Source organism: Empidonax traillii, unplaced genomic scaffold (genome assembly GCF_003031625.1).
Source record: "Empidonax traillii isolate 1590-97213 ecotype Southwest subspecies unplaced genomic scaffold, ASM303162v1 scaffold74:size2480735, whole genome shotgun sequence".
Lineage (NCBI taxonomy): Eukaryota > Metazoa > Chordata > Aves > Passeriformes > Tyrannidae > Empidonax > Empidonax traillii.
In genome coordinates this window covers 475,236-488,267 of record NW_020955267.1, presented here as the reverse complement: position 1 = coordinate 488,267, position 13,032 = coordinate 475,236, and the positions used below count along the sequence as shown (strand labels likewise).

General features: G+C 34.5%; 1 protein-coding gene across 3 annotated transcripts in view; it reads left to right on the top strand.

The window, feature by feature from the left end:
* The window catches only part of SLC25A21 (solute carrier family 25 member 21), a 248,677-nt gene that overhangs the window by 135,010 nt on the left and 100,635 nt on the right, over positions 1–13,032 (top strand). For all 3 annotated transcript variants that reach the window (XM_027880708.1, XM_027880705.1, XM_027880707.1), the window contains exon 2: positions 7,870–7,918. In XM_027880708.1, the coding sequence (XP_027736509.1) occupies positions 7,890–7,918 (29 nt within the window). In that variant the 5' untranslated portion in view covers positions 7,870–7,889. The remainder of the gene's footprint in view (positions 1–7,869; positions 7,919–13,032) is intronic.

Below are 13,032 nucleotides of genomic sequence, written 5' to 3'. Positions count from 1 at the left end.
AATATCAGGTAAAGGTGTGAAAAGTCTGGAATTTTAAAACTGTCTGCTTGACTATGCCATAAATGCAAATTTCATAGGTCTTACCATACAAAGAACATTTCTACATAGCATTTTACCTCAAAGAGGCTTTATATGAGTAGTGCAGTTGGAACTGCATGCCTCTGAAAGTAGCGTATGCTACTGGAGTTTGGAAGAAACTTTATTCCAAAAAGATCTAGCTCTAGAAGATCCTTTGTGACTAGGCACTGATTTTTGACATCTCCTTCTAGTCTTACTATAGATGTATTTAACTATATGTAATTTAAAACTAACTTAATCCTCCAAATTGCCATACATTTGTCTAATGGCATGTATATAAGTATTTCTGCAGTTAAGCCATAGACATGAGGTAATCAAGTTGGTAAGTCTGTGAAAAAGGACTTAATTTTTTTCATTTTAAAGTAACAAGCAAATTAAAAATCAGATTAAACTGGAAGATAGTCTTTGGTTTTACTCAGTAAACAGTATTTGGAGAACATAAATGAGCACTGAGTAGTTTAAGTGAAGCACATTAAAAGATTTGTAGAGCTGTATTCCAGGAACAGTAAGTATAAAGATATGGTTATTGCTGGTAGCATGAGCATAATATCCTGATTTGAATGATTGTTCCTTAAACATTGTGGAAAACAAACAATAGATTCTAAATTTGTGATAAATTTAGAATAGTTTGCATATATACTTTAAATATTAAAGTTAGATATTTTTTACCCAGGGGAAAGAAATACATTGATAAATTAGAAGTCTGCTGAATATAAGTCAGGTACACACTGTGGATCAAAGAGCTATGGTGTTGATAGGCGTATCTATACATGGTCTGCTCACATGGAATCAACATGTATCAGCTTGGCTGTGTGTTAAACTGAAAAAAAAGTCCATACTATGGTAGAACTGCTATGAAAGGGAAATACAATAGCTTGATAGAACCATTTCTCTTCAATTAAAAGATCCAATAAAAACAAGTTTAAAAAAGAAACTAAAATATAAGAATAATCTCAGGGGGTTTTTCCTCTATTTTTTCAATTTTCCAACAGAGTACCTGAGGCATCAAGACAAACACCTTCACAATACGTTCCTTATTGACAAACTCTGAATTGCAAATGTTGCTTTATTATAATTGCAATAGCCTCTCAGTACTTGTATATGCATGTGTATATGCAAGGTGAAATTTGCCCTTCCAAAGCCTATAAAGATTTATGCATGTGTGCCCAGGCATAAATCACAACTTATATCTTGTATCATAGCATGACTATCTTGTCATATCATCCTGTATTCATAACATGGTTATTCAAGAAGCTCCATACAATTTTCTATCTATTCTCTCAATTGCTGGAACCCCATTTTCAAGCTCAGCAAAAATAATGACTGCAATTACATTTCTCTTATATTTGCAGTGGAACTGAACAATTTCTCATCTGGCAATAATAATGCTTTCTTTAGCTGAGCAGGGAACAGTAAAATCCAGCAGATTCTAAGTAAGCATTGTGAGCATCAGAGATGAGAGGTTTGATCTGTCTGATGTGAGCACTGAACAGGAGCACGTTTCTATCTGGGTGTGTCGATTGGGACTTGGAAACTGAAGGGGACTTACAGGTGAACAACAGCCAATCTAGACAACATGCTGCCTGAAACGCTCATTGCCAGCTCGTCTTTCACACATCTAGGATGTGATTCTCCTGAACTTGAGTAACCTTTACTTGAAACCTTGAAGATTAAAATGCTCATTGGCTATGCCATATAACGTAGGCACCGTTATTTTTTCAACACAGACTGAATTGCTTTGATGGAGATTGCTCCAAGAACATTGACCACGTTCAGCACAAATGCTGTAGACCAAATGTCAGAAATTTCCTTCAGCTGCTGAAGTCTTGGGTGGGGTTTTTTTGAAAGCCAGGTAATCACAGTTCCCAACCCTGCTTTTCCTCCGTTCCCAGATAGCAGTGTTACATTGACAGGTTGCATCTGTTACTTAACAAGATAATGAACATGACACAGCTCCTCCTGTAGACAAAAGACTTCTAAAATGCAACAGTAAACCAATAGCTTCTCCTGGGATCCTCCTGTGATCGGCTAACACATTTTTAAACACAGACATCCTTGTCCACACCAAGGGAAAAATCATATTCAACAACTTGTTTAATTAACATGTTTTCTAGTATATTTTCTCTGTGTAGACAAGGTCTCTGAGGGAGAATGACTCATGAATGCAGCATTTCTATTATGGAGTACTTCTTTTAGTAACTTTCCATTTCTCCACATTTTCTAAGGAAAGCATTGATTTGACTCATTACCTAAAAGGTTAATTAATGTTTGTGAGGAGCTCCAGGGTACCATTAGTTAATCCCATACCACATCACTAAATAGAATCCTGGGCAACTGTTAAAATAAATATCACTTTCTTAAGCGAAGGCTAACAGGTAGATCTTTTCCAGCACAGTCTATACTAAACTCCTGTACAGTTTTCCTTAGACCTTGTTGACGTGTACTACAATTGAGGAGGGCACAATACGGGACTGCCTCCCTAGGAAAGGAGTGGACCTTGGCTGCTGCACATATAACAGTGAACCTAGCATTTTGTGGAGTTTTCTGAGGGAGATGTACTCTTACAGAACAGGTAAAAGCCTTATGTGTCTGTGAAGATGGAGTCAGACAGCCAGCCAATAGAAATGAGCCTGTGTAGAATTGACTGCAGGGACACTTTTTTCCAGAGATGCTTTTTTCCAGGAATTGATGCTTTTTCAAATAGTGCTGTTACAATCAGGAGGAGATTCCATGCTTCATCTTGTCAAATTGAGTGTTTTAGCCAACAGAAAAGCATATTTAAGAGGAATTTGTCATTGTTTTTATTAGGATACAAAGATCAACACAAGATTCTTTCTGTCAGACATATATTCTCAGAAGGAAATGCATAGTACACATAAATTATTTATGATCATTTCTTACATTGTAACTGTATCTATGTAAAAGCCAAAATAAATATAAACTGTTCCAGCTATACAATATACAGTGCTGATGTGTTTATTGCCACATTTTCTATGGCCAGTCTCCTGTCTGTTGTGTTTCTCCAGTGACTCTGTTATTCCAGGGAAATGAGTAACACAAGGGGAGGAGGGTGCATAATGACTGCTACGCTGTAGGGGGTTGTCTGAACTAACACATGGATCATGCTCTACATCTCTTGAATCTGTGTTCATGGTGTATTATGCAGAAAACATGTAGAGGGTGAGCTACTCAGGTTTCTTTGCAAGACAAATCAGTGTGTATCACAGGCACTTCACACTGTTCAGTTCATGGCTTTGAGGATTGATGAAATGCTGAAAATAAGAATTTATCTCCTAAGGAAGACCGGAGACATAATGGTTCTATTTTTATCTGTGCTATTTTGCAAGAACTGTTTTCATTCTTTTTCTCCCTTTTCAGTGAAGAGATGAAGTACGGGAACACTTGTGGAAATGAAGAGAGATATAATCCTGTGCTGCTGAAATCTCAGACTTTCACTTGCCAGTTATATAATTACAGCATATTCTAAACAGTCAAAGTATTCTCAAGCCATATATAATTATTGATACAGGATTTGTATGTGTGATGGAATAGAGAAACAAAGAAAAAAGTAACTCAGAATACCCACAAGTCACCAAAACATTTGCATTGAAGAGATATAGGAGATTACCAATTTGAAATTTTAAGTGTGAATCTTGTAGCAGGAAACTTAATGTAATCCCTAATGGGAAACAATTTAAAGACAGAAGATATTATTTGGAAAAGGGAAAATGCTTTACTGAGGAGGGTCAGTTTGGGGATCAGTATTTTCTGTCATTTTATTCCCTCCATGGACTCAGTTACTGAGCAGAATGTTTTACGTAGTAGAATTCTGGACTCCCTTCTTGGTTGTTGATATTCCACTTGTGTACAGTTAGAGTATGTCAATTATGACAGCTGGTTATTTCTTCAACACAGAGATTTTGATGATGTCTTGTTTTATGGTTAGTATGCAGTTTTCACAGGGAATGTTTTCCCACCCAGAAGACAACAAATGTTGGAATGACCCAGTAATTGTTCTTTCCTATATTTCCTTTGGGCTCTTGTTCAGCTAGTTGGATCTGAGTTGTTTTAAACATAATTAGAGCACCATAAATCACTCTGGGTTAGTTTGCATGTGACATCACCAAGGAGACCCGATGGGATGATTAGAGTATTTTTTCGGACAATGTATCTGTAGCTGTGTTAACTACTTTGTCATGAAAATGAAGTTTGTAAACAGTAGTCTTTGCAGAGTAACAAGTTAAAATATATTGCACCCTGATAGAACTGTTTAGTAAATTAGATTTTCATAGCGATAATTGAATTTGTCACAAAGCTGATGAACATTAGCTAAAGAAAGAGCTATATATTTTATTTTATTGAGCACATCTCAAAGTGCTTGTAATTTAATAGGGCCACCACACTTTCTGGGCAGGCTATCAAGTAGGATGTTGTAATGATTTGCCTGACTACTATACTAGATGGAAAAATGTAGCTCGTATTTGTAGCTGCGCGCTGTGCGCTCCTTTGGTGCTCTTCAGAGAGCTGTGTCATAATCCCAGCATCTTTTGAAGAATTCTGTCTGGTGAAATCAAGTAACTATACATCGTTTAAAACCTAGTGTGTAATTGTATGATGAGACAAAGGAAAGACTGAGAAAGCCAGATAACCAATAGAATCCTGAAGTTATCAAAACAGAGTTCTTGCCAAGGACCTTGGAATTCATCTGATTCACTTACTGGAAAAATTCCCAAATTAAAAATTATCCTATGAGGACCAAGAAAATGGATCCAAATTCTGGCACTGTACAGTTTTCTCCCAAAATGGTCATTAATGCTGCAAAAACAGAATAGGGTGAACAACCCTTGGCCCCATGGTTGGCCCCCTGCTGTAGGGTCTATCTGCCAAAACAAGATGGAATAGAAGATCAAAAACGGAAAGGGAGCGGGGAGGTGGGGTAAGGTTGGAAAAGGAGAACTTGGAAAAGGAGGGCGGCTGGAAAGGGAAAAACTCTTAGACTGTGCCCCCTGCCAGCACTGAAACACTCGACTGCAGCTCCACTCGCAAAGCACCTGTTGGCAGCTGTTGCAGTAGTTTACAGGTTTTGGGACAAAATCAGGATAGAAATCTTATAGCCTGTGTTCACTTATGTGACATGTGATATGGCCTTATTTAAGTAAAAGAGAAGTAATTCTTGGACAATAAGTACAGCAATAAATATATCTGCACAGAAATAATGATGACAGTTTTTGCTTTCATTAGAAAAATTGCATTCTTTTTAATGAATCTTATTACTACTAATATTAATGTCCTTTGGCTGATATCACCTATATTGCCTTCCTTTTATCCAGAATTGAAAAACAAAACCATGTTGCATGGAGTGAAAAGAAAATACAGCAAAACAATGATCATAAATATTAACCTGTTACTGTCCTTCAAACTCAGTGGCATAAGCTAGGGATCAGGGGCTTTCTGGCCAATTTTATGTTTTGCAATCCTTATGTACTGGAGTCGAATGACAGGAAACAAAAAAAAAATGTTTATGTTAAATTAGAGCTTTCAGCAAGTATTTTATGTCAGGAACTCAGTTTAAACATTTTAACATCTTTACAAACTTTAATGTAGATACCTGTTAAATATATTTAATTGAAACTTCTAGCACTACAGTTTAAGCCCTCCCTTTGTTACTAACTCCAAAAGTTATTTGTATTCATATACAAAACTTTTTGCAGTTCTTTGCTGTTATATAAATAGCTTATTATTCCTTATGATAAGTATATAACAATTATCAATAATATGTCTATTTGCTGTGTGAAGTATATCAAGCAGAAATTAAATGGTTATTTTTAAATACAGGTATTTATTATAGGCTGAGCTAAAAACTCTGTTGCATTTATGACTACAATGAGAATCCTCCCCTACTAATGCTTTGGTTCAATGTAAAAGGCTTATTTAATAAGTACCTGTGTTACTCAGATGGTTTGGATAAAGTTGAAATAGAAAGTAGATAATATTTTGAAATTTAAGCCTCTCTGATATAAGCTGTAAAAAAAACCCCACAGTTTTCCTGTTCTACCTGAAACATTAAACTTATTAGTTCTAAAATAATTGAAATTTGAAACTTTAGGCCTCCCTGAGATTTCTATTCAATAATGAAAAGAACTCAAGTTTCTGATGCAGCAGTGTACGCTGCTCAGGCGGGGCCTGGTTCCTTCGTGAAACCCACCAAGAACTTTTCTCCATCAAGTCTGTCAGAGCATAGGGCCAAAATGCAAATTCCATTTGTTCAATAGTTTGTGTGTGGAACATTTCAAAATGAGAGATTTCATTCTGTGTCAGCGTAATTTCTTTACCTTGCTTAGAAAGAGAAAGAAGCTGATTAGCCTAGTATGTAAAAAATTGTCTTAGGTATTAGAGACTGTTAGTAACACCTGAGATCAGACGTGTTCTGTGCCATTAAAGTAAAGGGACAGAATCTGGAACATGAGACAATGACATCTGAAATAGGAAAGCATCTAGTGGAACATAAGCATGTGATTAATTTCAGCAGGACTCTGTGGTATACATAGCTTATATACTTAGCATATACTTCAGTGTGAATCACCAAAAGACACAGTCCTTATTACAAAAAAACTTTGTAACTACTTTTTCTATAAAGATAAATAAATAAATTAACTCAAACTTTGTAATAAGTATAGTCTTCACAAACTGGTTGTGTGTGCAATAGCATTAAGTTCATTATGCTGGATAAAAAGATGGAAGGTGGATGTTTAAGACTCAATAAGACAGGGAAACAGAAATTTCAAAAACATTGTTATTATTGTCTTGGACATAGGTATATGTATTTTCTCAACATTTCAAAATCCTGTAAGACTTTTATAGTGGTTTCATTATCTCTGCAGATTGCTAGATCTCAAAAATACACTTTTACTCTGATCCTGATAAATACACTTTTCTATTGTATTTTGCTCTTTGGAATGAGATAGGAAATGGATAGTAGAAGAAGGCAAGCCTAGAAAATTTAAGCAGAAAGTTCTCCCTGGGTTGCATATGGATTTTTCATGGATTTTCAGGTGTCAGGTGAGTGGAAAAAATAACAGAGCCAACTTTGAAGCTGGTGGTGACAGGTGCATTTGGGATCTTCCAGATCTCTCTTACCTTGGCATTGCCCCCTTGCAATTTACACCTTCTATTCAGGAATGTAGACAGTTCCCAGCATATGTATGTAAGTGCTTATGATGAGCAGTGGAACAGAAAGAGGAAAAGCCAGGACTAGGCATCAGCATCAGCACAGGGCAGGATAGGACGAAGAACAAGTGAGGCTGCAGCTCAGATACCCAGCTCAGGAATCAGGTCTCATCATCAAGTTCATCTGAGCCCCCAGCACTGTCCTGTGGTGTCCTTAGGAATTAGTCTTATATGACAAAGAAACCAGTGCCAACCTGACCTCCCTTCCTTTGCTTCTCTCAGCAAGATTTATTGTAGTTATTTATGATGCCAGTCAAATGTTCGCACTGTTCTTAAGTCAGAAAAATGAGCAAAAACTATGATTAAATTGATCATGTAGCTTAAATCCTCACTTTCTCCACAATAATGAACAACTAACACTATTTACTGTCAAAAATCCTTACTATTCTTACATGCTACAGAGGAGTATGTTTAATACATTAGGTGTTTTAGTACTGTATCTTCAATGATATGCTTAGGTTTTTACTTTATTTTTCAAATTTCAAAAACTATTGGAGTCAATGAAAATTAAACTACCAACTATGTAAAAATGTTTATTGGGCCTTTTTTATTATTCTTTTATAGGTCTTGTAGAAATTTGCCTGATGCATCCCCTTGATGTAGTGAAAACAAGGTAAGATTGTGCTTGAACAGGTTTTGTTGACACTGGAAGATATTCAGATTGCAAGCTGTCAAAAAATTAAATCCTTGAACTTCTCCAAATAAGATAACTTGTGTCTTTAATGACATTTATATTTACTTACCTGTATCTACAGCATTCAACAGGTGAAATTTGAGCAGCATGACACATGATTAGAGGTCATCTAAAGGTGTTAAACCTATTTATGACATGTATTTTCACTGTTGTAACACAACCCTATAATATGAAGAGGACTATAGTTAAATTCCCTTACTATATGTACCATCTGCAGTAATGCTTTATATGTAAGAGATACTGTATGGTCTCCAAATAATTTTCACCAATTTTTTTATAAAAATAATAAGATGTTCTGTATTCTCTCTGTAAGCTAAATAACGGCATGATTTTATCTTTTTATAGATTTTTTTATCCATCCTTATTTTCTTTTCTTAATATTTGTTCTTACATGAGTAAATGATTTAATGACCTGGAAATTACTGTTAAATTAGGGGTTTTTTAATGTTGAATTACTGAGATGGAAAAAGAATAGCTGCATTTCTAGTTTCTGGAATATCCTTTTATTTTCTAAGCTAAGGATATATAAAAGCAGCATTTGTTGCTTAATTTTTATGGTGTTTTGAATATTCTTCCTTTTTTCTATAAAATGTTTGTGTGATGAAGAGTCGCATGGCCTTTTCAAGATAGTGAAATCTCATTGATCTAAGTAACTGTTCTGAAGGAATTTAGGGAAAATGTCAGAGGCTCGCATCTAGTGGACTGGTGGCTTAGCATCTTTGCTTTGTTGATATTTTGTGTATGTTTTTAATAAAAAATTGGAAAAAATAAAGTTCCTGTCAAAGATTATTTTGAAACCCTGGAAAATGGTTTGGCTCTTTTTTGCCATTTTGCAATATATTTTCTGTGTTTAGCAATTTTCTGTTATTGTACAGCAACAATGCTAGACTTGTTTATCTGCTCACATCAAGGAAGAAACAATATATAAGTACATGCTTATAAATTACAGATGATCCAAATGCTTAATGAAGGGATTTTTCCTAAGTATACGTTTGAAAATAATTTTATTTTTTAATCCATTAGAACACTGAAGATCACTACTTTTAAAAATTCGTGTGAGCTAGGTATATGAAGATAACGATGATCCATTGTTTTAACTCTTTGAATTCCACTTATTCTTTGAAATAAAGCTCTTTTCTCAATTGCAAGATATATTGGTATAGCTTCTGATGAGACACTATTAAAAAAAGATGTGCTAAACTTTTTATGTTTTCATAGAACAGTCTCTGATAGCTGTTTTATTTGTCAGTTACCCTTGTGATTATTTTAGCCAGCTGTAGATGAAATAAAGTACTGAATCTCTTTCTTGTTCTCCTAAATACAGAGTCTGGTAAGTTTTCTGTGTGTGCCTATGTATATGAAGTGACAGCAGTAGCAAGAGGTTTTCAGTACAGATACAGTCAAGACATAAAAAGTCTACTTTTTAATTAAGATGATATTTGCTAGAAAGTGAGGGAGGAGATAAGTTTCTTAGTCTGGATAAAGAACTGGTTTTGCTTATTTTGAACTGGTTTTGGATCTTAAGAGTAAAGCAGGCAGTAATGTAATTTTCATCCATCAGACTTTCAAAGGATAACAAAATGGCATTCTAGATCATGATACATAGGACAAGACATTGCTGTATATATTACTTTCAAACTAAAACTAGTAGAGTGCTTTTCCACCTAGGGTTTATCCTTTGTATCCTAGTGGCATACGTTTTGGCTTAAACAAATGTACAAAATTCAGAACTTAATAGTGTTGAAAAATTATTACTTATGCAACAGCTCACAGATTGCACAAGTGGAGTTGGTGAGGGAAAGGGAGAGAATTACAGGGAGTTGTCTAAATTCAAGGGAAACTTGATGGTGTTTGAGGAATCAGTCAAGCAAGCCAGACGGATAAGGGGAGGATGTTACCATGGTCTGTCTGGTAGTTCCAGGTTATGTTCTGATGTAGTCCCCTAGCCTTGAGGAGCTTCAATTTTCACGGGAAAAAGCTGTTCATTTTTTTCATTTGCCTACTACTGAGTTGCTGGCATAAAAATGTCATTTTCAGGAGCTCAGTAACTTTGAACTACATGCCCTAACATAAAATTTTCCTTGCTATTACATTTTAACACCTCAAGAAATGCACGCAGCAAAGGTTGATATTGGAAAGTTAGAACTATGACTAGAAGTAAATTCTTGGATAACATTTCCTCAGATTTATGAGTTGATTACCTTTACGTGCACTTTCTCTTTTACTTTGATTATCACCAGTATTTATACAGCTGAATTTTAGTGATTTCACTGTTCTTGAAAACAAATTTCAGAGTTGCCTGTGCAAGTATTTGTACAGACTGTGAAACATGTATTGAAGTAGAAATAGTCATTTTGGATTGTATAGTTATGAAATAGAAACCATACTTTGTAATTTTTTTTAACAGTTGTCTACATGACAGAGTTTAATAGAAAACACAAATGAAGAAATATAAGATTAACTGCTTTCAAATAATAGAGAAAAAAATAACAGCACATCACCAAAACCTTTCAAATGCATAACGCATCTGAAAAAAACTGTGTTTGAAATTCCTGTGAACAGGAAAAACTTTATATGGATTAGATGAATTATTTACTTCTCTCTTTCCTTTTGGCAGTAATTTGACATCACTATGCATTTTGAGGCAAATATTTGAAAGAAAGATGATTTGTCTCATATAGCACTAATACTAAATTGTACTCCAGATCTGTGTTGACTTCAGATTAGTTCATACAACTTGAGTATTTAGGGTTTTTTTTTTACTTCCAAAGTATTCAAAGACTGATAAATGTTATTATATACCAAATACCATCTAAAGGACTTGGAAAAAGTCTAGTTTATTATTTTACCAGAAGAATCAGTGGGGTAACTTTTTTTGTAACAATTTAAACATATATTCAACAGGCAGTGTTTTAATGCCTCTTTAGTTAACTCAGAAAATGATAGTTCCATATGATTTTTTTTTCTCTTTATTTAAACAAACTTTCCTATTTTTTTATATAGTTGTGTCTTCACAACACAGGCTCACGTTGGGAGGAGTGTGCAATTTCAAAATCAATACTTAAAGAGACCCAGAAAGTGTTTTTTCAAAAGCATTTACTTCAATTTACTAGGAGAATAAGTTAATAAGTATAGATTGTTTTCATGATCAACCTATCCAATGTCCCTGTTTTTTTCCTTAAGCTGTCTCTCACCTTTGGCAGAATCTGGGGAAGCTGCCAGATGTTGCTCTATTTTAACACCTCTTTACATAGTTCAGTCTTAGATCAGAATATTCATGTGAACTGACTTTCCATCTCATATGTGATCCAGAATATCAGCATTTAAAATATGAGGGGAATAATTCACCTTAGAAACTGTGGAGAAAGTTTTCATGTAGTCATAATAGGGATTTTATACTTTGCTACTCTTTCTGCAAAATTCTAAACTGATATCATGAATGTAAAGCCCCAACTTTAGAAGATAATTTGGGACCTAAGTCAAGATTTGGGCTCTGCATTACAGACCTATTTCTAGTTAGCAACTGTTCTACTGATTTGTGTGCATGTTTATCCATTCTGTTCCTTTGTTCCAGTTCTGTCATTTTGGTCTTATTAAAAAAGTTCAGCTTACTACATGTGTTTCCGATCTCATTCCATCTGTTGTTTTGCAAGAGCTACTTCCTTTATATCATTAATTTCTCTTTGATTTTTGGTCTTTTTTTGTTTGAATGAGCAGTAGTGGAGCCTGTTTGTGAAAAACATTCGTTTAAGGAAGAGTTCATTTTCTTTATACAATGTTACCATTTCCAAGTGACCGTAGCTCACTTGGTTTGCATCAGGCTATGTTAAGTTCATATTGCTTGATTCAAACTGCTCTAGTTAGATTTGTAATAGTTTTTAGAAGAAAATAGTCTTCCTGTCCTGGGAAAATTATCAGGATACCAAAATATTCTGTATTGGAATGAACAGTTAAACTCTCAGAAGACTATTAGAAAAACAATGAGTTTTGGCCAATGAAACTTCATGTAATTAATTTTGGATTTTGTCAGTTTTCACTTCCTTTTATTTTTTGGTCTTTTCAATGGCTTGTAAGTAATTTTAAACTAGAAAAACAGAAGTTTTTGTTTGAAAATGTAGAGAACAACATCAATTGTCATCTAAAAGAAGTGTACAAAAATATATCAAAACATAGTTTTTTGAAAAATGTTTTTTTCATTTTGAGGGTAAAAAAATCAAGTAAAAATGATCCCTGACCAACTCAGTTTAATGCCCTTATTTCAACCAAATGTCAAGGCTTTTCTCTGGGATTAGTTTTACTTGATTTATCAATGGCCTTTGGCACAATTTTTCACAGGGCTTGTGTGCATATTGCAGCTAATACTGTTTTTGGCATTTGAATTTCAGCATTGAAATACTTTGAATATTTATGTACAGATCCAGATTTTTTATAATAAGGACTTTGGAGATTATAATAATTTCTATATGGATGTGATCCAGTGTTCTATAATTTGCCCTTTTTTTTTCCTTCTATATACAGTCTGTTAGGAATTAATAAGAGTACATGAGATAATAATTCCTGCTAGATATACTATTGCAATTTAAATCCTTCCCTGAATTAAAGAACAGTATTGATGTGCACTGTTAAACAGATGCTCTTATTTACAGTGCTGGTCAAAGTGATTTTTGTTCCTATGGACACTTTTTTTTTTCTTTTTAGTTCATAGGCTAACCATATGTATATTTTATAAAGAGTGTCTAGATCCTTTGGGATAAAAGGAACTTTGTAAATGAGGCTTCATCATCTCTACATGTCACACTGTGTTATTTATTTGTCAGCATAACTGCTTGATGATATCCCTATTTCAAATCAATGTAGATTATTGGAAGATCTATAACATATATTTCTTTTTTGATTTTAAAATAATCCTATCCCTTCTTTGATAAAAACTGATTTTATGCATAATCCAATCTAGGAGTGCAACAGAGGGAAGAGAAATGGCTCTATGTGCACGAAGCGAGTGGTGAGACTTATAGGAGAACTGAGGAGAGAGG